The sequence below is a fragment of the Coregonus lavaretus genome (assembly GCF_964263955.1).
Source record: "Coregonus lavaretus genome assembly, chromosome: 29".
Lineage (NCBI taxonomy): Eukaryota > Metazoa > Chordata > Actinopteri > Salmoniformes > Salmonidae > Coregonus > Coregonus lavaretus.
Window position 1 is genome coordinate 19,291,105 of NC_140016.1, and position 21,581 is coordinate 19,312,685.

The following is a 21,581-nucleotide window of genomic DNA, read 5'->3' on the forward strand; positions in this document are numbered from 1 at the left end:
CAACTTACTGCAAGCAAAAAAAAAAGAAATTAATGGAATAAATGTGCATAAAATCCACACAATCCATTGTCAAGCTTGATCATCATGAGGAGGGTATAATCTTAACCATTCACGACCATACACAGCTACAATTACATTCACACTATACAGTGCAAAGCGCGCTGTCCATGGCCGTGATGCTTAAAGTACAATAAGAATAGACTGAAGAGCTGTTCTCACAGAGAGGTAGGCTAAACTTGAACGATGCATATTAAACATATACATGGTAATAGATAACATTTTAGGAGAACAAAAATAAGATTAAAATATCACAGACCTCTAATGTCGAGTCTGGTTCATCCAGTATGTTTTTTTCACTCTGCATCCGCTGCGTCGTCCCTGTAGAACTTGAGTCCATTATCAATACGTTCTGACTACAGGGTCTGGCGAACGTACAGTCACTCTTTCTGGAGTCAGTCGTCCTGCACACCTCGTAATTGTACACGTGCTGTAGAGTTCCTGTCCCCAAAGTGTCTGCATAACGCGGTGGATAATACGGAATAACCGGGAGATTGGAATGATAGAGGATGCGAGACTGTCTCCATCTGTATATTTTCACTGATATAATAACCACTAAACATGTGATGAACAGTAATGAGACTACAGCCAAAGCCAAGACTAAGTAAAAAGTCAGGTTGTCATTGTACTCCTTGTCGTGCGTAAAGTCAGTGAACTCCGAGAGCACTTCAGGGAAGCTGTCCGCCACCGCCACGTTAACATTGACTGTAGCTGAACGAGAGGGCTGCCCGTTGTCCTCCACTACAACAGTGAGCCTTTGTTTCACAGCATCTTTATCAGTGACTTGGCGTATAGTTCTTATTTCTCCATTCTGTAAGCCCACTTCAAACAGCGCCCTGTCTGTCGCTTTCTGCAGTTTATACAAGAGCCAGGCATTCTGTCCAGAGTCCACATCAACAGCCACCACTTTAGTGACAAGATAGCCCACATCTGCTGAACGAGGCACCATTTCAGCCACCAGAGAGCTGCTAGTCTGGACTGGGTACAGAACTTGAGGCGCGTTGTCGTTCTGGTCCTGGACCATTATTTTCACAGTTACATTGCTACTGAGTGGAGGAGAGCCTCCATCCTGTGCTTTGACGCGGAACTGGAAATCCTTGATCTTCTCGTAGTCAAAAGAGCGCACTGCATGGATGACTCCACTATCAGCACTAACGGACACATATGAGGACACTGGTACTCCGTTAACCGAGGTGTCCTCTAGTATGTACGAAACACGGGCATTCTGGTTCCAGTCAGCGTCTCTGGCTTTCACTGTGAATATAGAGAGGCCCGGTGTGTTGTTTTCTATAATGTAGGCCTCATATGAGCTCCTCTCAAAGACAGGCGCGTTGTCATTCACATCGGATATCTGTAAGGTGAGAGTGACGCTGCTGGAGAGCGAGCGCACTCCCTCATCAGAGCACGTCACACTGATGTTATATTCAGAGGCTCTCTCTCGGTCTAAGTCACTGTCTGTTACTAGACTATAGAAGCCATTAGATGTAGATGTAATGATAAAGGGAATATTTTGAGTTAAAACACAATTCACCACTCCGTTATTATCAGAGTCTGGGTCGTGGACACTCATTACAGCTATTACTGTCTGAGAAGGGGAATTTTCTGGTATTGATTTTGAAGTTGACATCAAATCAATCAATGGTTTATTGTCGTTAACGTCAATAATGTCGACTATCAGTTTACTGGAATCTGTAAGACCCCCTTGATCTTTAGCTTTTACGTCTATTTGAAAATGTTTTGCGGTTTCATAGTCGACCTCATTTATCAAACGCACTTCGCCATTTCTCTCATCTATTTCAAATAGATCCAAAATACCAATTGTGCTGCTTGATATATAATATGTGACTAAACCATAAGATCCATGATCTATATCAGTGGCACTAACTGTAGTTAACAAAGTGCCGCTCTTCGAGTTTTCGATTAAACTGACCTTATATATTGCCTGTGTAAAAACCGGAGCATTGTCGTTAGCATCTAGCACAGTGACGTGAATCTGCACTGTCCCAGACATCTGAGGCTGTCCTCCATCGAGGGCAGTTAACAATAAAGATATCTGATCCTGTTTCTCTCGATCTAAAGGCTTCTGTAAAACCATCTCTACCTTTTTAATTCCATCAGCCTGACCTTGTAGTTTTAAAACGAAATTATCAGTTGGATTAAGCGAATAGGTTTGGAGTCCATTTAATCCGATATCAGAATCAAAAGCTCTCTCCAAGACGAATTTTGCCCCCATGATAGCTGACTCACTTATCTCAAATTTCATATCCTGCATTTGAAAAACTGGAGCATTATCATTGATATCGGTTATCTCAACCGTAACGCGATAAAATTCTATTGGGTTCTCCATAATGATCTGAAAATGCAATGCGCAAGGCGTCGTCTGTCTGCACAACGCTTCACGGTCTATTCTCTCTTTGACAAGGATAACTCCCCTTTCTTTATTCAGCTCGATGTATTCTGCACTGTTCCCAACATGTATGCGAGCGTTGCCAGATTTCAGTCTTTTGATATCTAACCCCAAATCCTGCGCTATGTTACCGACTAAAGAGCCTTTCGCCATTTCCTCAGGAATGGAGTAACTGGCCTGCCCGTGCACTGAACTGAGAAAGAGGACCGAGGTAAACAACAGTACTTGCCGTTTCATTGTTCTGTCCGACATGTTTCCTTCACCACGTAACAACAAGTACGTTGTAATCCGTAAAGAACTCAGGAATATTCCATTAGTTTCCTGTTCAAAACATCAAAGGTAAAATACTTAAAATCGGGAATTCTGGAACAAAAGAATCTCAGCTCCGTGCTTAGTGTTCTCTGTAACGCGGACTGTGCGCTCTGTCTGCGGGCTCTTTCTCTCTCTATTATATCGAGATGATGGGGGAGGTTCTGCTGCAAATCTGCTTTAAAACTGCAGCACACTGACCAACAGCGTCCCTCTGAGTTCAATCTACTGAACAACAGATATACTTAGAAAAGAAACACCTTACAATATATTTGGGAAGGTTTGAGTCTTCAAGAACAGACCTATCGTGCTTTACCCAACACAGTTCAGAAAGGAAACACCACGTATTTTTACTAGAAAAGACAACAAATATAATAGGTCTTGGCGATAGGCTCTGCTCTCTCAGGGTAGCTCACTGCCAGAGAAAAGCGTCAAATAATTATGATAAAATAACTACAGGTAATGAGCACGGTATGCAATACCAATCTCCCCACTGAACAAAAACAGAGCCAAACAGGTGGAGGCTGGGGTGGTGGTGGGAAAACAGTAAACACCAAGCATAGCGAAAAACAGATAGTTACAGCAGCAACAGCAGTGGCAGCAAGAGACACCAGCGCATAGTTTGCGCCATCCAGCATCGAAGATACGTGTGCAGAACTGGTCAACTTAAAAAGACTGCCATGTAAGTAGAGTGTGAATCCGCTTGGTGAAATCTCAGTTGATGCAATGAGCTGATGCCAGCACTTGGGTTTCCCTTCTGAACCGGCTTCGCTTAATTTATGCAGCCTGTATCAAAACATCTAGGCCAATGTGTGAAGGACTAATGTAAAACATGATGACTACCTCATCTCTGTACTCCACACATACAATCATCTGTAAGGTCCCTTTGTCGAGCAGTGAATTTCAAACACAGATTCAACCACAAAGACCAGGGAGGTTTTCCAATGCCTCGCAAAGAAGGGGACCTATTGGTAGATGGGTAGAAAAAAAAAACAGACAATGAATACCCCTTTGAGAATGGTGATGTTATTAATTACACTTTGACTGGTGTATCAATACACCCAGTCAATACAAAGAGACAGCCGTCCTTCTTAACTCAGTTGCCGGAGAGGAAGGAAACCGCTCAGGGATTTCACAATGAGGCCAATGGTGACTTTTAAAAAATTACAGATTTTAATGACTGTGATAAGAGAAAACTGAGATGGATCACCAACATTGTAGTTACTCCACAACACTAACCTAAATGACAGAGTGAAAAGAAGGAAGCCTGTACAGAATAAAACATATTCGAAAACATGCATCCTGTTTGCAATAAGGCACTAATGTAAAACTGCAGAAAATGTGGCAAAGAAATTAACTTCATGTACTGAATACAAAGCGTTATGTTTGGGGCAAATCCAACACAACACATCACTGAGTACCACTCTTCCTATTTTCAATCATGGTGATGGCTGCATCATGTTATGGGTATGCTTGTCATTGGCAAGGACTAGGGAGTTTTTTAGGATAAAAATAAACGGAATAGAACAAAGCACAGCCAAAATCCTAGAGGAAAAACTGGTTCAGTCTGCTTTCCAAAAGACACTGGAAGATAAATTCACCTTTCAGCAGGACAATAACCTAAAACACAAGGCCAAATATACACTGGAGTTGCTTACCAAGACGACATTGAATGATCCTGAGTGGCCTAGTTACAGTTTTGACTTAAATCGGCTTGAAAAGCTATGGCAAGACGTGAAAATGCTTGTCTAGCAATGATCAACAACCAACTTCACATCACTTGAATCTTTTTTTAAAAATAATAATGTACAAATATTATACAATCCAGGTGTGCAATGTTCTTAGGGACTTACCCAGAAAGACTCACAGCGGTGATCACTGCCAAAGGTGATTCTAACATGTAATGGCTCAGGGGTTTGAATGTTTATGTACATTAGACATTTCTGTATTTCATTTTCAATACATTTGCAAACATTTCTAAAAACATGTTTTCACTTTGTCATTATGGGGTATTGTGTAGATGGGTGAGATAAAACAACAACAATTCAATCCATTTAGAATTCAGGCTGTGGCACAACAAAATGTGGAATAAGTCAAGGGGTATGAAAACTTTCTTAAGGGACTGAGGATTATGAATCATATTACTATTAGAGAACACGTTTGCCTCATTTTTACTACTGTTAGGACATATGCAGAACAATTCAAATTTGACTATGGTACATGGTTAATTAAAATACACCCTCTTTGCTGCAACCAACAAAGCAGCGCTATCCATTACAGTGGTGCTGAAATACCTACAAATTATTAGAAAAAATAGTATTTCTGACCATGGAAAGTTCCCTGGTATACATAGTCGATTTCAAACAGTTAAAGCGCATGATGCATTTAGAAATACAGTTGAGAAATATTGTTTTTGAGAAAAAATTATGCTTCAAATATAACAGACCTCTACTGGGGAGTCTGGTTCATCCAGGATGCTCTTTTCATTCTGCATCTGCTGCATCGTCCCTGTAGAACTGGGGTCCATTATCAGTACGTTCTGACTACAGGGTCTGGAGAACTTACAGTCACTCTTTCTGGAGTCAGTCGTCCTGCACACCTCGTAATTGTACACGTGCTGTAGAGTTCCTGTCCCCAAAGTGTCTGCGTAACGCAGTGGATAATACGGAATCACCGGGAGATTGGAATGATAGAGGATGCGAGACTGTCTCCATCTGTATATTTTCACTGATATAATAACCACTAAACATGTGATGAACAGAAATGAGACTACAGCCAAAGCCAAGACTAAGTAAAAAGTCAGGTTGTCATTGTACTCCTTGTCGTGCGTAAAATCAGTGAACTCCGAGAGCATTTCAGGGAAGCTGTCCGCCACCGCCACGTTAACATTGACTGTAGCTGAACGAGAGGGCTGCCCGTTGTCCTCCACTACAACAGTGAGCCTTTGTTTCACAGCATCTTTATCAGTGACTTGGCGTATAGTTCTTATTTCTCCATTTTGTAAGCCCACTTCAAACAGCGCCCTGTCTGTCGCTTTCTGCAGTTTATACGAGAGCCAGGCATTCTGTCCAGAGTCCACATCAACAGCCACCACTTTAGTGACAAGATAGCCCACATCTGCTGAACGAGGCACCATTTCAGCCACCAGAGAGCTGCTAGTCTGGACTGGGTACAGAACCTGAGGCGTGATGTCGTTCTAGTCTTGGATGAAGATGGTGACAGTCACACTGCTACTGAGGGGAGGAGAGCCTCCATCTTGTGCCTTAACCACGAGTTTAAGCTGTTTAATTTGTTCATAATCAAAAGAACGCACCGCATGTAAAACTCCGGTTTCAGAGTTAATGGATATATAAGTAGAGACTGGAGTTCCACTGATCTGCGTGTCCTCCAAGAGGTACGAGATTCTAGCGTTTTGATTCCAGTCAGAGTCCCGCGCACTGACAGTAAATATGGACATTGCAGGAGAGTTATTCTCTGTAACGTAAGCAGAGTAGGTGTCTTTATCGAACAATGGGGCATTGTCGTTGACGTCTGAGATTCTAAGGTGTATTGTTCTAACGCTAGAGAGAGGAGGCGAACCAGAATCTGTCGCTATTATGGTTATATTGTATTCAGCCATCTTTTCTCGATCAAAACCAGAGTCAGTGATCAAATTATAATAATTTGTCAATCAGGATTTGATCTGAAATGGGAGTTTTTTGTCTACTGAACAGCTAACCTGTCCGTTTCTCTCTGAATCTGCATCTTTAACATTTATAACGGCTATCGTGATTCCAGGAGGAGCATCTTCAGACACAGGGCTGGAGAAAGACATGATGTTTATTACAGGTGCGTTATCATTTATGTCAACTATATCTATGACAATTTTACCAATATCTGTCAAACCACCTTGGTCTTTAGCCTCAACTCTAATGTCATATTTCTTGTCTTTTTCAAAGTCTATCTGTCCAGCAACAGATATCTTGCCAGTTGTCTCATCAATGTCAAATAAATCAGCCAAGTTGCCTTTCAAATTTGAAAAAGAATAGGTCACCTTTCCATTCGAGCCACTGTCTGCATCGCTGGCATTTACGGTTGTGATATATGTGCCTTTCAATGCGTTCTCCATCACAGTAGCCCTGTACAATGACTGGTTAAACACAGGAGCATTGTCATTAGCATCGAGGACAGTGATTTCTATATTTACGGTGCCAGTTCTCTGTGGATTTCCACCGTCTACAGCGATCAGCTTTAGAGAGAGACGAGGATGCTCCTCTCTGTCTAACGTTTTTTGTAAAATCCTTTCTGTATATTTACTACCGTCTGCGTTAGAATGCTGTTTCAAAACAAAATTATCATTAGGAGTGAAGACATAATCCTGTAGACCGTTAACTCACACATCCGGATCCTCCGCACTCTCTAATACAAACAAGATCCAAGAGCGACGGATTCGCTGATTTCAAATTTACTGTGATTGTTCTTGAAGAGAGGGGAATGGTCGTTAACATCCAATATTTCCACTGCAACACGATGTAATTCAATTGGATTTTCTAAAATGATTTCAAAGCTAATGCTACACGGTGTGACGTCGCCACAAAGCCGCTCTTTGTCTATTCTCTCACTCACGACTAGAATCCCTTTGTCTGTCTTCAGCTCTGTGTACTGAATGCTTTCTCCGGTCACGATACGGGCCCGGCCTGCTCGGAGCCTTTTCACATCTAACCCCAGGTCTTGAGCTACGTTACCGATAAAATAGCCTTTCTTCGTCTCTTCAGGTATCGAATACCGGATTTGACCACTGACAATATGACTGAAATACAGAAGAAAAATCAGTACTTGCCATCGCAGTCCACAACACAAACGCCATTTTACGCATTTATGTTGAAGGAATCCTTCAAATGCCATAGCCAAGGAATAATACATCCAACATGAATATTCCTTATACTGGATTGAGAGAAACGGTGAGGAAATACCAGTCAACGTTTCGCTTTAATCTAGCCTATTTTCTCTTTCTCTTTCTTATATACTGATCAGTGCGAGTGTTTTTCTGTCTCGCCGCGCCTAGTATCAAGCGCAGAGAGTCTCTCCCTCTCCTCTGGTAGAGCGCAGTGATAGGGGAGTCTCTACTGGCAGACAACACTGGACAGAAATTATTTAACTGATCAACAGCAGCCCTCAGAGTCCAAAACATGAACATCATAAAACACTTGAACATCTAAAACCGTTCAGAAATAATTTAACACAACACAGCAATATTCCCTTTCCAAACGGATCTACATACAAATCACTAAACACTTAACTTTCTGCAATCTAAATAAATGAACGTTCATCACTACAATTATATGACCAACAAATAAAAAAATGACAATGTTATAGCCTAATAAAGAATGCCACTATCCCATCAACCTCAGATTGGATCGTGCATAAAAATAATTCAATGGAACAGCCGTCCAAACCATGACTCAACATTACAAACCAATACAAATGCATGTTGACAGTAATATGCCTCGTAAAGGCTCAAATCTAAAGCGACATTCAATAGACAGAGGTACGAACAAGGGATAATAAAAGTCTGAGAGAGAAGCAGCCCTCTGCTGCTATGAAGACAGAAGTGTTGCTGTCCACACAGGGTGGTGCTGAAGCAAAATTGCAGCACTACAGTTACAAATATATCATAACCACTAATGCTCAGCTCGAAATAGGCTACATTTCTAAAAACGCAGCCCAGAACCTAAACCTTTTTTATAGGTTACTAAAACAATACATAATCCTTGAATTACCGCTATAAAATTGCGAAAAGAGAGCAACCCAACTTCTGAGATACAGATAAAAAGAGTAAGGCACCAGCGGAAAATAGTTGAGAAAAAAAAGCATATTGTAAAGATATACTCCTACAAAATGAGCTACATTATTTAAAGGCCAATAAACTCACCTCTAGTGGGGAGTCTGGTTCATCCAGGATGCTCTTTTCACTCTGCATCCGCTGCATCGTCCCTGTAGAACTGGGGTTCATTATCAGTACGTTCTGACTACAGGGTCTGACGAATTTACAGTCACTCTTTCTGGAGTCAGTCGTCCTGCACACCTCGTAATTGTACACGTGCTGTAGAGTTCCTGTCCCCAAAGTGTCTGCGTAACGCGGTGGATAATACGGAATCACCGGGAGATTGGAATGATAGAGGATGCGAGACTGTCTCCATCTGTATATTTTCACTGATATAATAACCACTAAACATGTGATGAACAGAAATGAGACTACAGCCAAAGCCAAGACTAAGTAAAAAGTCATGTTGTCATTGTACTCCTTGTCGTGCGTAAAGTCAGTGAACTCCAAGAGCACTTCAGGGAAGCTGTCCGCCACCGCCACGTTAACATTGACTGTAGCTGAACGAGAGGGCTGCCCGTTGTCCTCCACTACAACAGTGAGCCTTTGTTTCACAGCATCTTTATCATTGACTTGGCGTATAGTTCTTATTTCACCATTCTGTAAGCCCACTTCAAACAGCGCCCTGTCTGTCACTTTCTGCAGTTTATAGGAGAGCCAGGCATTCTGTCCAGAGTCCACATCAACAGCCACTACTTTAGTGACAAGATAGCCCACATCTGCTGAACGAGGCACCATTTCAGCCACCAGAGAGCTGCTAGTCTGGACTGGGTACAGAACCTGAGGCGCATTGTCATTCTGGTCTTGTATGAAGATGGTTACGCTAACATTACTACTGAGTGGAGGAGAGCCTCCGTCTTGCGCCTTAACCACAAGTTTAAACTCTTTAATTTGTTCATAATCAAAGGAACTCACCGCATGTAAAACTCCAGTTTCAGAGTTAATGGATATATAGGTAGAGACTGGAGTTCCACCGATCTGCGTGTCCTCCAAGAGGTATGAGATTCTCGCGTTCTGATTCCAGTCAGAGTCCCGCGCGTTGACAGTAAATATGGACATTCCAGGAGAGTTATTCTCTGTGACGTAAGCAGAGTATGAGCGCTGATGAAACAATGGGGCATTGTCATTTACGTCAGATATTCTAAGGTGTAATGTCCTGGTGCTAGAGAGGGGAGGCGAACCAGAATCTGTCGCTGTTATGGTTATGTTGTATTCTGGTGTCGTTTCTCTGTCTAAAGCTACATCTGAGATCAAATTATAATAACTACTTAACGACGACAGAATTTTAAACGGAAGGTTAGTATTTATAGAGCATGTAATCTGCCCGTTTCTCTCTGAATCAGCATCTTTAACATTTATAATAGCAATAGTGGTGCCAGGAGGAGCATCTTCAGACACAGGGCTGGAGAAAGACATGACGTTTATAACTGGTGCGTTGTCATTAACATCAATAACTTCAATTACAACTTCACTTGAGTCTGTTAAACCACCTTGATCCTTCACCTCTACCCTGATTTCAAATTTCTTATCTTTCTCATAATCTATTCTCCCGGCAACTGATATAGTGCCTGTTGTTTCGTCTATGTTGAAGATGTCAGCTAAATGTTTTTTGAGGTTGGAAAAGGAATACGCAACAACACCGTTTGATCCACTGTCTGCATCGCTGGCATTTATTGTTGTGATATAGGTCCCTTTTGAAGCGTCTTCAATTACAGTAGCCCTGTACACTGACTGATTAAACACCGGAGCATTGTCATTGGCATCTAGGACAGTGATCTCTATATTTACTGTGCCAGATCTCTGTGGATTTCCACCGTCTACAGCGATTAGCTTTAAAGAGAGTCGAGGATGTTCCTCTCTGTCTAACGGTTTCTGGAGGACCATCTCAGCATATTTACTACCGTCCGGTTTTGCGTGTTGTTTTAGAACAAAATTATCATTCGTGGTTAAGACGTAATTCTGCAGGGCGTTGAACCCTACATCAGGATCCTCGGCACTCGCCAACGTAAATCGGGAGCCTAAGGTAGCAGACTCGCTAATTTCAAATTGTATATCTCTCTTTGAAAAAGCAGGGGCATGGTCATTTACATCTATAATTTCTACAGTCACGCGGTGTAGCTCCATCGGTTGTTCTAGAATGATTTCGAAGCTGAAGCTACACGGTGTGACGTCGCCACAAAGCTGCTCTCGGTCTATTCTCTCACTCACGACTAGAATCCCTTTGTCTGTTTTCAGCTCTGTGTACTGAATGCTTTCTCCGGTTACGATACGGGCCCGGCCTGCACGGAGCCTTTTCAAATCCAACCCAAGGTCTTGAGCTACGTTACCGATAAGAGAACCTTTCTTCATCTCCTCCGGAATAGAATACCGGATTTGGCCACTGACAATATGACTGAAAGACAGGAGAAAAATAAATACTTGCCACCGCAGTTCACATAAACGCCATCTTAAGCATATAGGTTGAAGGAATCCTTCAGATGCCATATCCAAGAAGACAAGAAATCCAACAAAAAATATTCCTTATACCAGATCCTCAAACGACGAGTTAAGGGGAGAGTAATAAACGATGTATTATCTTAATCCAGGCTATTTGAACCCTTCTATTGTATTTGTAATATACATGTGCCAGATCAAGTGTGTCTCTTCCGCGCCCCACCTCGTATGAAGCGCAGTCTCTCCCTCTCCTCTGATAAAACGCAGTGATAGGGGAGGGGACTCTACTGACTGACAACACTGGACAGAAATTATTTCACTGATCAACAGCGGCCCTCAGAGTCCATGATATGAACACCAAATTAAACGAGAACATAAATCGGTTCAGAAATATTGCAACACTTTACAGCTATACCTTTTTTCTGATATATATTAAATCAAATGCAAAGTGCTATCTAAATAAATACACCCTTCAATTACTAGAATATTATGACCAGCAGGGAAAATAGTAATCATACGATACTAAAAAAATGGCCTATCCTCTCAGCCCTAGGATGGATTGTGCGTAAAAACATGGCCATGTGTCCGCCGTCCAAACCATGTCTGAAAATACTGTCAAATACCTTTCTAGAGTTATTTCGTTCCCGTAGGGTAGTCTACACAAGGCTGAGACTTTATAGAGACTTTTCATCAATACACAGCAGTTGAACAATGGATACTTTTTGTGAGAGAGCGGAGCAAACCTCTGTTGCTGACTGACAGAAGTGGCGCTGTCCACACAGAGAGGTGCAGAAATTGCATTGCAGCGCCGCAGCGTTACGATTGTAGCACTTCGTCACCTACATTCCAAATAAGATTCTACCACTCAGCAGGCATAGGCTTCCTATAAATGTCAAAGCTTTAAAAAAAAAAGTAAAAGATGACTTGCCCTTATGAAGTTCACCATAGATACAAATTAAAGTACACATTTTAGAGATGTATGCCATCAAGATGAGGTATATGATTAAACATCAGCTAAACTCACCTCAAGTGGGGAGTCTGGTTCATCCAGGATGTTATTTTCACTCTGCATTCGCTTAATCGTCCCTGTAGAACTGGGGTCCATTATCAGTACGTTTTGACTACAGGGTCTGGAGAACTTACAGTCACTCTTTCTGGAGTCAGTCGTCCTGCACACCTCGTAATTGTACACGTGCTGTAGAGTTCCTGTCCCCAAAGTGTCTGCATAACGCGGTGGATAATACGGAATAACCGGGAGATTGGAATGATAGAGGATGCGAGACTGTCTCCATCTGTATATTTTCACTGATATAATAACCACTAAACATGTGATGAACAGAAATGAGACTACAGCCAAAGCCAAGACTAAGTAAAAAGTAATGTTGTCATTGTACTCCTTGTCGTGCGTAAAGTCAGTGAACTCCGAGAGCACTTCAGGGAAGCTGTCCGCCACCGCCACGTTAACATTGACTGTAGCTGAACGAGAGGGCTGCCCGTTGTCCTCCACTACAACAGTGAGCCTTTGTTTCACAGCATCTTTATCATTGACTTGGCGTATAGTTCTTATTTCTCCATTCTGTAAGCCCACTTCAAACAGCGCCCTGTCTGTCGTTTTCTGCAGTTTATACGAGAGCCAGGCATTCTGTCCAGAGTCCACATCAACAGCCACCACTTTAGTGACAAGATAGCCCACATCTGCTGAACGAGGCACCATTTCAGCCACCAGAGAGCTGCTAGTCTGGACTGGGTACAGAACCTGAGGCGCATTGTCATTCTGGTCTTGAATGAAGATGGTGACAGTCACATTGCTACTGAGCGGAGGAGAGCCTCCGTCTTGTGCCTTAACCACGAGTTTAAGCTGTTTAATTTGTTCATAATCAAAGGAACGCACCGCATGTAAAACTCCAGTTTCAGAGTTAATGGATATATAAGTAGAGACTGGAGTTCCACTGATCTGCGTGTCCTCCAAGAGGTACGAGATTCTAGCGTTTTGATTCCAGTCAGAGTCCCGCGCACTGACAGTAAATATGGACATTCCAGGAGAGTTATTCTCTGTGACGTAAGCAGAGTATGAACTCTGATGAAACAATGGGGCATTGTCATTTACGTCAGAGATTCTAAGGTGTAATATCCTGGCGCTGGAGAGAGGAGGCAAACCAGAATCTGTCGCTGTTATGGTTATGTTGTATTCTGGTGTTGTTTCTCTGTCAAAAGCTCCATCTGAGATCAGAGTATAATAACTACTTAACGAAGATTGGATCTTAAACGGGAGGTTGGTATTTATAGAGCAAGTAATCTGTCCGTTTCTCTCTGAATCAGCGTCTTTAACATTTATAATAGCAATAGTGGTTCCAGGAGGAGCATCTTCAGATACAGGGCTGGAGAAAGACATGGCGTTTATAACTGGTGCATTGTCATTTATGTCAATAACTTCAATGACAACTTTACTGGTGTCTGTTAAACCTCCCTGGTCCTTAGCCTCAACTCTAACCTCGTATTTCTTATCTTTCTCGTAATCTATTTCCCCCGCAACTGATATTGTGCCTGTTGTTTCGTCTATATTGAATATGTCAGCTAAATGTTTTTTGAGGTTGGAGAAGGAATAAGCAACGACGCTGTTTGATCCGTTATCTGCATCACTGGCATTTACGGTTGTAATATATGTGCCTTGCAGTGCGTTTTCCATCACAGTAGCCATGTACACTGACTGGTTAAACACGGGCGCATTGTCATTCACATCTAGGACAGTGATCTCTATATTTACTGTGCCAGACCTCTGCGGATTTCCACCGTCTACAGCGATCAGCTTTAGAGAAATACGAGGATGTTCCTCTCTATCTAACGGTTTCTGGAGGACCATCTCTGCATATTTACTACCGTCCGGATTCGTATGTTGCTTTAGAATGAAATGATCATTGGGAGTTAAATCATAATTCTGTAGGGCGTTGAGCCCTACATCGGGATCTTCTGCACTAGCCAACGAAAAACGCGAGCCCAAGGTGGCAGACTCGCTAATTTCAAATTGAACATCTTTCTTTGGAAAAGCAGGGGCATGGTCATTTATATCCAGAATCTCCACAGTAATACGACGTAGTTCCATAGGGTTTTCTAGAAGGATTTCGAAGCTGAAACTACACGGCGTCACGTCACCACAAAGCTGCTCTCGGTCTATTCTCTCACTCACGACTAGAATCCCTTTGTCTGTTTTCAGCTCTGTGTACTGAATGCTTTCTCCGGTCACGATACGGGCCCGACCCGCTCGGAGCCTTTTCAAATCCAATCCCAGGTCTTGAGCTACGTTACCTATAAGAGATCCTTTCTTCATCTCCTCTGGAATGGAATAGCGGATTTGGCCACTCACAATATGACTGAAATACAGGAGGAAAATCAGTACTTGCCACCGCAGTCCAAAACACAAACGCCATTTTAGGCATTTCGGTTGAAGGAATCCTTCAGATGCCATAGCCAACAAATAATAAAATCCAACACGAATATTCCTTAGACCTTATCCTCAGAAACGACAAGCAAAGAGAAAACTGATAGTGGAAGTGTTATTTTAACTGTCTCCTTCAGGTATCTGTTTGAGCGAGTGTGTCTCTCTCCCGCCCCGCCTCGTATGAAGTGCAGTCTCCCCCTCTCCTCTCACAGAGCGCAGTAATAGGGGAGTTGACTCTACTGACTGACAACACTGGACAGAAATTATTTCACTGATCAACAGCGGCCCTTAGAGTCCAAAACATGAACACCAAATTATATTTGAATTGATAAAAACGTAGAAATGATTAATCACCTCACAGCACTACTTTCCTCCGAAAATATTGCAAATAGCTAGTTGAAAACTGTGCTAGTTGCAATCTAAATAAATTCAACTTTCAATCACTGTAATACTATGACGAGAAAGGCAAATAGCAACAATATGATTATAAAGCATGCCACCCTGTCCTCTCAGCCACAAATTGGAACAAACGTAAAAACATTTCCATGGATGCGCAATCCAACCCATTATTGAACAACACAGTAACAAAAGTATGTTGAACGATATTTGACATATGACAAGCAGTTAACACTGGTTAAGTGACTATTTAGTAACTCCATAGTGACTTTATAAAATCACAACGGTTGGCACAAGGGAGAGCAGTACGAAAGAGCGAAGCAGAACTCTGCTGCTATCATGACATAAGCGGCGCTGTCCACACAGTTGTGCTGAAATGTCGTTACAACACTACCTCGTTGCTATTGTATCACTTAAGATAAAGACAACTCAGCAGGCGTACTATAAAAGCCAAAAATAATCCGGAAAACGTGGAGTAATTCCCACTATAGTACAACGTAATATGTTACCCTCGAAACCTCAGTCTGAAAACTCAGCTGACAATATAAAAGCCAAAGCTAACGACAAAAATATGTAACTGCTGATTTAACTATGCTGTTGAGTAGAGAAATACTGAATACACAAACCTTTAGGCACTATAACAACAAATTATAACGAATTATTTATTAATAAGAGCAGTATTTCTACCCACTGAGCAATATAATTTCAGCTCCAATAAACTCACCTCTATTGGGGAGTCTGGTTCATCCAAGATGCTCTTTTCACTCTGCATCCGCTGCATCGTCCCTGTAGAACTGGGGTCCATTATCAGTACGTTCTGACTACAGGGTCTGGAGAACTTACAGTCACTCTTTCTGGAGTCCGTCGTCCTGCACACCTCGTAATTGTACACGTGCTGTAGAGTTCCTGTCCCCAAAGTGTCTGCGTAACGCGGTGGATAATACGGAATAACCGGGAGATTGGAATGATAGAGGATGCGAGACTGTCTCCATCTGTATATTTTCACTGATATAATAACCACTAAACATGTGATGAACAGAAATGAGACTACAGCCAAAGCCAAGACTAAGTAAAAAGTCATGTTGTCATTGTACTCCTTGTCGTGCGTAAAGTCAGTGAACTCCGAGAGCACTTCAGGGAAGCTGTCCGCCACCGCCACATTAACATTGACTGTAGCTGAACGAGAGGGCTGCCCGTTGTCCTCCACTACAACAGTGAGCCTTTGTTTCACAGCATCTTTATCACTGACTTGGCGTATAGTTCTTATTTCTCCATTTTGTAAACCCACTTCAAACAGCGCCCTGTCTGTCGCTTTCTGCAGTTTATACGAGAGCCAGGCATTCTGTCCAGAGTCCACATCAACAGCCACCACTTTAGTGACAAGATAGCCCACATCTGCTGAACGAGGAACCATTTCAGCCACCAGAGAGCTGCTAATCTGGACTGGGTACAGAACCTGAGGCGCGTTGTCGTTCTGATCTTGGATGAAGATGGTTACGCTGACATTACTACTGAGTGGAGGAGAGCCTCCGTCTTGCGCCTTAACCACGAGTTTAAGCTGATTAATTTGTTCGTAATCAAAAGAACGCACCGCATATAAAACTCCAGTTTCAGAGTTAATGGATATATATGTAGAGACTGGAGTTCCACTGATCTGCGTGTCCTCCAATAGGTACGAAATTCTAGCGTTTTGGTTCCAGTCAGAGTCCCGCGCGCTGACAGTATATATTGACATTCCAGGAGAGTTATTCTCTGTGACGTATGCAGAGTATGAACTCTGATGAAACAATGGGGCATTGTCATTTACGTCAGAGATTCTAAGGTGTAATATCCTGGCGCTAGAGAGAGGAGGCGAACCAGAATCTGTTGCTGTTATGGTTATGTTGTATTCTGGCGTTGTTTCTCTGTCAAAAGCTACATCTGAGATCAAGTTGTAATAACTACTTAACGACGATTGAACTTTGAACGGGAGGTTATTATTTATAGAACAAGTAATCTGTCCGTTTCTCTCTGAATCAGCATCTTTAACATTTATAACGGCTATCGTGGTTCCAGGAGGAGCATCTTCAGACACAGGGCTGGAGAAAGACATGACGTTTATAACAGGTGCGTTGTCATTTATGTCAACTATTTCTATGACAACTTTACCGAGGTCTGTCAAACCACCTTGATCTTTGGCCTCAACTCTAATTTCATATTTTTTGTCTTTTTCAAAATCGATTTGTCCAGCAACAGATATCTTGCCAGTTGTCTCATCAATGTGAAATATATCTGCCAAGTTCCCTTTCAAATTTGAAAAAGAATAGGTCACCATTCCATTCGAGCCACTGTCTGCATCGCTGGCATTTACGGTTGTGATATATGTGCCTTTCAGTGCGTTTTCCATCACAGTGGCCCTGTACACTGATTGGTTAAACACAGGAGCATTGTCATTGGCATCTAGGACAGTGATTTCTATATTTACTGTGCCAGATCTCTGTGGATTTCCACCGTCTACAGCGATTAGCTTTAAAGAAAGACGAGGATGCTCCTCTCTATCTAACGGTTTCTGTAAAATCATTTCGGCAAACTTGCTACCATCAGGATTCGCATGTTGTTTCAGAATAAAATTATCATTTGGAGTTAAAACATAACCATGAAGACCGTTAACTCCCACATCGGGATCCTCAGCACTCTCTAATACGAAACGAGAACCTAAAATGGCGGATTCGCTGATTTCAAATTTGATATAATTATTCTTAAAAACAGGTGAATGGTCGTTTACATCTAAAATTTCAACTGTAACACGATGCAGTTCGATCGGATTTTCGAGAATGATTTCGAAGCTGAAGCTACACGGTGTCACGTCGCCACAAAGCTGCTCTCGGTCTATTCTCTCACTCACGACTAGAATCCCTTTGTCCGACTTCATCTCTGTGTACTGAATGCTTTCTCCTGTCACAATACGGGCCCGTCCCGTTCGGAGCCTTTTCAAATCCAATCCTAGGTCTTGAGCTACGTTACCGATAAGAGAGCCTTTCTTCATCTCCTCTGGAATGGAATACCGGATTTGGCCGCTGACAATATGACTGAAATAAAGGAGGAAAATCAGTACTTGCCACCGCACTCCACAGCACAATCGACATCTTATGCATTTAAGTTGAAGGGGTCCTTCCGATGCCATAGCCAACAAATAATTAAAATCCACAAGAGGATTCCTTATAGGTTATCCTAAGAAACGGTGAACAAATACTAGTCGATGCTTCGCTTCAATCTAGCCTATTCTTCACTGTGGTTTTCTGATTGACGGATTGAAGGGAATGTCTCTCTGTCGCGCCCCACCTCGTTTGAAGCGCAGTCTCTTCCTCTCGTCTGGTAGAACCCAGTGATAGGGGAGGGGATTCTACTGACAGACAACACTGGACAGACATTTTTTCACTGATCAACAGCGGCCCTTAGAGTCCAAAACATGAACACCTGATGATATGTAAAAATATAGAACTTTGTAGAAATTATTCAACACTTTCCAGCACTAATTTATTTACACAATGTCACAATTAGAACCACTGTGGTATGTGTACTTGCAATCTAAATAAATGCAATCTCTGATTACTAAAATATGTCCAACAGAGAACATACCCTAATCATCTGAAACATGCCACTATATCCTCTCAGCCCTAGATTGCATCGTGCGTAAAACCTTTCTATGGAACAGCCGTCCAAACCACTACTGGAAAATAAAGTAAAATACCTGTATTGAGAATTATTTGATTGGTGTATGACTAACGGTAAACATGGATACATAGTGACTATTGAATGATATAGACAGTAGCTGGAAAAGGTATAGCATGCAATGTGAGAGAGCTGAGGATACATTTGGTGTTCACTAGATGTGGCGCTTTCCACACAGAGTGGTGCTGAAGTGGCCATAAAACGCTACAACCTTACTATTGTGGCGTTAAGCATTTCGAAATAATTTCCAACCAACTCAACAGGCATACACGTGCCACCCCCCCCCCAAAAAAAATAAAAATAAATAAATATTAGCCATGTACCAGAGCACAATTGAAAATGGGTACAGAGGACACATTGCAGAGTTGAACTCCGACACTGACAGCTACATTATCTCAACTCCAAAAAACTCTGCTCTAGTGTGGAGTCTGATTCATCCAGGATGTTATTTAAAAATGTCTGCTGACATAGAACTCAGCACACACACAACATGTAACTAAATCTTTTTTTTTGTAGGTTACTAAAAAAATGCATAATCCTTGATTTCCTTCTAATATATCGAGAGGAGAAAGCAACCCAACCTCTGAGATATGAAGATAAATAGTAAGGCACCAGAGGAAAATTGTTGATTAAAAAAAAAAAAAAGTCATATTGTAAAGCTGCAGGCCTACTCCCACAAAATGAGCTACATTATTTAAACTCCAATAAACTCACCTCTAGTGGAGAGTCAGGTTCATCCAATATGTTCTTTTCACTCTGCATCCGCTGCATCGTCCCTGTAGAACTGGGGTCCATTATCAGTACGTTCTGACTACAGGGTCTGGCGAACTTACAGTCACTCTTTCTGGAGTCAGTCGTCCTGCACACCTCATAATTGTACACGTGCTGTAGAGTTCCTGTCCCCAAAGTGTCTGCGTAACGCGGTGGATAATACGGAATAACCGGGAGATTGGAATGATAGAGGATGCGAGACTGTCTCCATCTGTATATTTTCACTGATATAATAACCACTAAACATGTGATGAACAGAAATGAGACTACAGCCAAAGCCAAGACTAAGTAAAAAGTCAGGTTGTCATTGTACTCCTTCTCGTGCGTAAAGTCAGTGAACTCCGATTGCACTTCAGGGAAGCTGTCCGCCACCGCCACGTTAACATTGACTGTAGCTGAACGAGAGGGCTGCCCGTTGTCCTCCACTACAACAGTGAGCCTTTGTTTCACAACATCTTTATCAGTGACTTGACGTATAGTTCTTATTTCTCCATTCTGCAAGCCCACTTCAAACAGCGCCCTGTCTGTCACTTTCTGTAGTTTATACGAGAGCCAGGCATTCTGTCCAGAGTCCACATCAACAGCCACCACTTTAGTGACAAGATAGCCCACATCTGCTGAACGAGGAACCATTTCAGCCACCAGAGAGCTGCTAGTCTGGACTGGGTACAGAACCTGAGGCGCGTTGTCATTTTGGTCCTGTATCATTATTTTCACAGTCACATTGCTACTGAGCGGGGGAGAGCCTCCGTCTTGGGCCTTAACCACGAGTGTAAGCTGTTTGATTTGTTCGTAATCAAAGGAGCGTACCGCGTGTATCACCCCACTCTCTGCATTTACGGAAACATAAGCAGCCACAGGAGTCCGGCTGACGTCAGTATCCGCCAGAATATAGGAAATACGGGCATTTTGATTGGAGTCGGTGTCTTTAGCTCTAACAGTAAATATAGAGACGCCTGGAGAGTTATTCTCTGCGATATAAGAGTTGTACACGCCCTGTGGAAACACTGGGGCGTTGTCGTTGACGTCAGACACCTTCAGGTGAAAGGTTCTCTTACTTGATAGAGGAGGCGACCCTGCGTCCGTGGCTACTACAGTTATGTTATATTCTGACATGCTCTCGCGGTCTAAAACAGCATCGGTTACCAAGGTGTAGTAATTTCTTAAATTAGATTTTATCTTGAAGGGGATGTTTTGGTCTAGGCTACAGCTCACATGTCCGTTTTCACCTGAATCAAAGTCTTTAACGTTGATGATACCGATGGTTGTACCGGGAGGAGAGTCTTCAGAAACCGGACTCGTGAATGACATGACACTTATTACAGGCTCATTATCGTTTATATCAATGACCTCAACGATAACTTTACTCGAATCCGTTAAGCCTCCCTGGTCTTTTGCCTCAATTCTCAGTTCAAACTTTTTCTCTTTTTCATAATCAATCAACCCTGAAACTGATATTGTGCCTGTGTTTTCATTGATAGTCAACACATCAGCTAGACCTCCATTCATGTCTGAAATAGAGTATACAATAAAACTATTCGTCCCACTGTCTGCATCACTGGCATTCACGGATGTAATGTAGGTGCCTTTCAGTGCGTTTTCCATCACAGTAGCCCTATACAATGACTGGTTAAACACAGGCGCATTGTCATTCACATCCAATACAGTGATGTCTATATTTACTGTGCCAGACCTCTGTGGATTTCCACCGTCTACAGCGATTAGCTTTAAAGAGAGACGAGGATGCTTTTCTCTATCTAATGGTTTCTGGAGGACCATCTCTGCATATTTTCTTCCATCGGCATTTGGATGTTGTTTTAGAATGAAATTATCGTTTGAACTTAAAACATACTCCTGTAGGCCATTAGCTCCTACATCGGGATCTTCTGCACTGGCTAAGGCAAAACGCGCACCAATAACAGCGGATTCACTGATTTCTAAATGTATATTATTTTTCTTAAATATTGGAGAATTATCGTTCACGTCCAGGATTTCTATAGTAACGTGATGAAGCTCCATTGGATTTTCTAGAATCATTTCGAAGCTGAAGCTACATGGTGTGACGTCGCCACAAAGCTGCTCTCGGTCTATTCTCTCACTTACGACTAGAATCCCTTTGTCTGTTTTCAGCTCTGTGTACTGAATGCTTTCTCCGGTCACGATACGGGCCCGGCCCGCTCGGAGCCTTTTCAGATCTA

The 21,581-nt window shown here is 42.3% G+C and overlaps 2 protein-coding genes and 4 pseudogenes across 6 annotated transcripts; all 6 read right to left on the reverse strand.

The window, feature by feature from the left end:
• Positions 1 to 452: 452 nt before the first annotated feature.
• On the reverse strand, positions 453 to 2,716 carry LOC311104569 (protocadherin gamma-A11-like; annotated as a pseudogene). Its single transcript has one exon. The product of its transcript is annotated as a protocadherin gamma-A11-like (transcript).
• A 2,639-nt stretch (positions 2,717 to 5,355) lies between these two features.
• Positions 5,356 to 6,392, reverse strand: LOC311104570 (protocadherin gamma-A3-like; annotated as a pseudogene). The gene has a single exon. The product of its transcript is annotated as a protocadherin gamma-A3-like (transcript).
• Positions 6,393 to 8,820: 2,428 nt separating this feature from the next.
• LOC311104571 (protocadherin gamma-A12-like) lies at positions 8,821 to 10,052 on the reverse strand (the record flags this gene model as incomplete). Its single annotated transcript, XM_084146443.1, is given in 2 exon segments — positions 8,821 to 8,876; positions 8,879 to 10,052. Coding segments are annotated over 2 exon segments (1,230 nt in total).
• Positions 10,053 to 12,229: 2,177 nt separating this feature from the next.
• Positions 12,230 to 13,461, reverse strand: LOC311104572 (protocadherin gamma-A10-like; the record flags this gene model as incomplete). Its single annotated transcript, XM_084146444.1, is given in 2 exon segments — positions 12,230 to 12,285; positions 12,288 to 13,461. Coding segments are annotated over 2 exon segments (1,230 nt in total).
• Positions 13,462 to 15,746: 2,285 nt separating this feature from the next.
• LOC311104573 (protocadherin gamma-A1-like) lies at positions 15,747 to 19,484 on the reverse strand (annotated as a pseudogene). The gene is made up of 2 exons: positions 19,480 to 19,484; positions 15,747 to 16,739 (listed from the first exon to the last, which is right to left on the reverse strand). The product of its transcript is annotated as a protocadherin gamma-A1-like (transcript).
• On the reverse strand, positions 19,481 to 20,892 carry LOC311104574 (protocadherin gamma-A11-like; annotated as a pseudogene). Its single transcript has one exon. The product of its transcript is annotated as a protocadherin gamma-A11-like (transcript).
• Positions 20,893 to 21,581: the final 689 nt, after the last annotated feature.